This window comes from Salvelinus sp. IW2-2015, unplaced genomic scaffold (assembly GCF_002910315.2).
Source record: "Salvelinus sp. IW2-2015 unplaced genomic scaffold, ASM291031v2 Un_scaffold3095, whole genome shotgun sequence".
Taxonomy (NCBI): domain Eukaryota; kingdom Metazoa; phylum Chordata; class Actinopteri; order Salmoniformes; family Salmonidae; genus Salvelinus; species Salvelinus sp. IW2-2015.
The window spans coordinates 12,671-14,247 of record NW_019944386.1 but is presented as its reverse complement, the minus strand read 5'-3'; the positions used below and the strand labels follow the sequence as shown (position 1 = coordinate 14,247).

At 46.8% G+C, this 1,577-nt stretch overlaps 1 protein-coding gene across 1 annotated transcript in view; it reads right to left on the bottom strand.

Moving 5' to 3' along the window:
- Positions 1 to 220: 220 nt before the first annotated feature.
- LOC112075331 (tandem C2 domains nuclear protein-like) overlaps positions 221 to 1,577 on the bottom strand; it is a 10,832-nt gene continuing 9,475 nt past the window's right edge. The window contains exons 2-4 of the mRNA XM_024142343.2: positions 1,302 to 1,407; positions 621 to 817; positions 221 to 417 (exon numbers count right to left, since the gene is read on the bottom strand). Coding sequence (XP_023998111.1) covers positions 307 to 417; positions 621 to 817; positions 1,302 to 1,407 — 414 coding nt within the window. The 3' untranslated portion in view covers positions 221 to 306. The remainder of the gene's footprint in view (positions 418 to 620; positions 818 to 1,301; positions 1,408 to 1,577) is intronic.

Below are 1,577 nucleotides of genomic sequence, written 5' to 3'. Positions count from 1 at the left end.
TTGTCACCTGTCTGTCAGTGAGCTGGTCTACTGTCGTCTGGTCACCTGCCTTCCAGGTGAGCTGTGTCTACGTCTTCTTGGTCACCTGCCTGTCCAGGTGTGGTAACAATTAAGTACTTACTGTGATTTTGTTCAAATGAAATGTCAAAAATAAACAAAATAGCTTCTTAGTAAAGAGACATTTCTAAAGCAAGAATTTGCTTAGGACTTCTGAGTGATCTACAGGCTGTGTGAGTTTCTACAGGCTGTGTGAGTTACTACAGGCTGTGTGAGTTGCTACAGGCTGTGTGAATTTCTACAGGCGTTTCAGGACCCGTTGAGTCTGTGCCATACATCCACCACCCTCTCGGGGTGAGACATGCTGTCCCTCCACTGCTCTGCTGCTTCCTGCGTTGGGCTGTCGAAGCCAAGGTGAACCTGCAGAAAAATGGATGTTGTTATGTAACTGGCCTAATCTTCGAAAACGCAAACACTCCACGTGGTTACTGGTGTGTGTGACAGCGAGATAGGCAGAGCGTTTGTGTGCATGGAATAGTGGCAAGAAGAAGAAGAAGAAAACAAAGAAGAAAGTCATACAACAACAAAGTCATACAGATACAGTACGTTTAAGCCGTTATCACCTGTCCGAGGAAGTGTTTTCGTCTGACAGAGCGGTGACTGTAGAGTTTGACTGACAGCAGGAAGCTCTGGTCCAGAGCTAAGGGGAAGTAGAAAGACTCAGTCCAGGTCAGCTGACCTCCGGAGGACTTCAGGGTGTGAGTCTTCTTCTTCATCACCACCCTGCCCGACTGCTGCATCTCTATCTTCACAAAGAACGCTGTTTCACAGACAAGGAAGGAAGGAAGGAAGGAAGGAAGGAAGGAAGGAAGGAAGGAAGGAAGGAAGGAAGGAAGGAAGGAAGGAAGGAAGGAAGGAAGGAAGGAAGGGGACACACAAACAAAATGGTTACTCGTTAGCCTCGGAATCCCAAGGCTTCGTACCAGACGGGATTTGTAAGGATGGCCACTCAAGATTACTCATCATTCAAATAATTTAAAATGTTTTTTTTTTCGAAGAATGATGTACGTGAATAATGTAGGTGGGCAGATCCAGACCTGGGTTCAAATACTATTTGATATATTTCTAAAACATTCAGTATTTGCTGTTGTAGCCTGCCCGGAGTGCCTGGTGGTGTCCAGGGTTGGCACTTGCTGGACTTTCCATTGGTTCCATTGCAACAGACAAGTTCAATCGAGCACAGCTACATTTTTWAAATTATAATATTTTGAACCCAGGTCTGGTCAGGTGAAGTAGACACCTACCCTGCCTGAGCGGAGCAGGGAGATTCTGGGCAGCGAGGACCTGCAGTTGGATACGTCCGTTAACAGGCTGGAAACAGGTGGCCAGGTGCAGCTCAGCGTGACACACCTGGAGAAAGACGGAGAGGAAGAAGAGGAGAACTTCAGACACTGGAGACTGGACACATTTCTACAGTTTCAAACATTTCCTACCGACAACCTCATGTTGCTAAACACACTGGTGCCATCCCAAATGCCTGTACTTGGTTAGGTAGCTAATGAGGCGTGACAACAATGTGA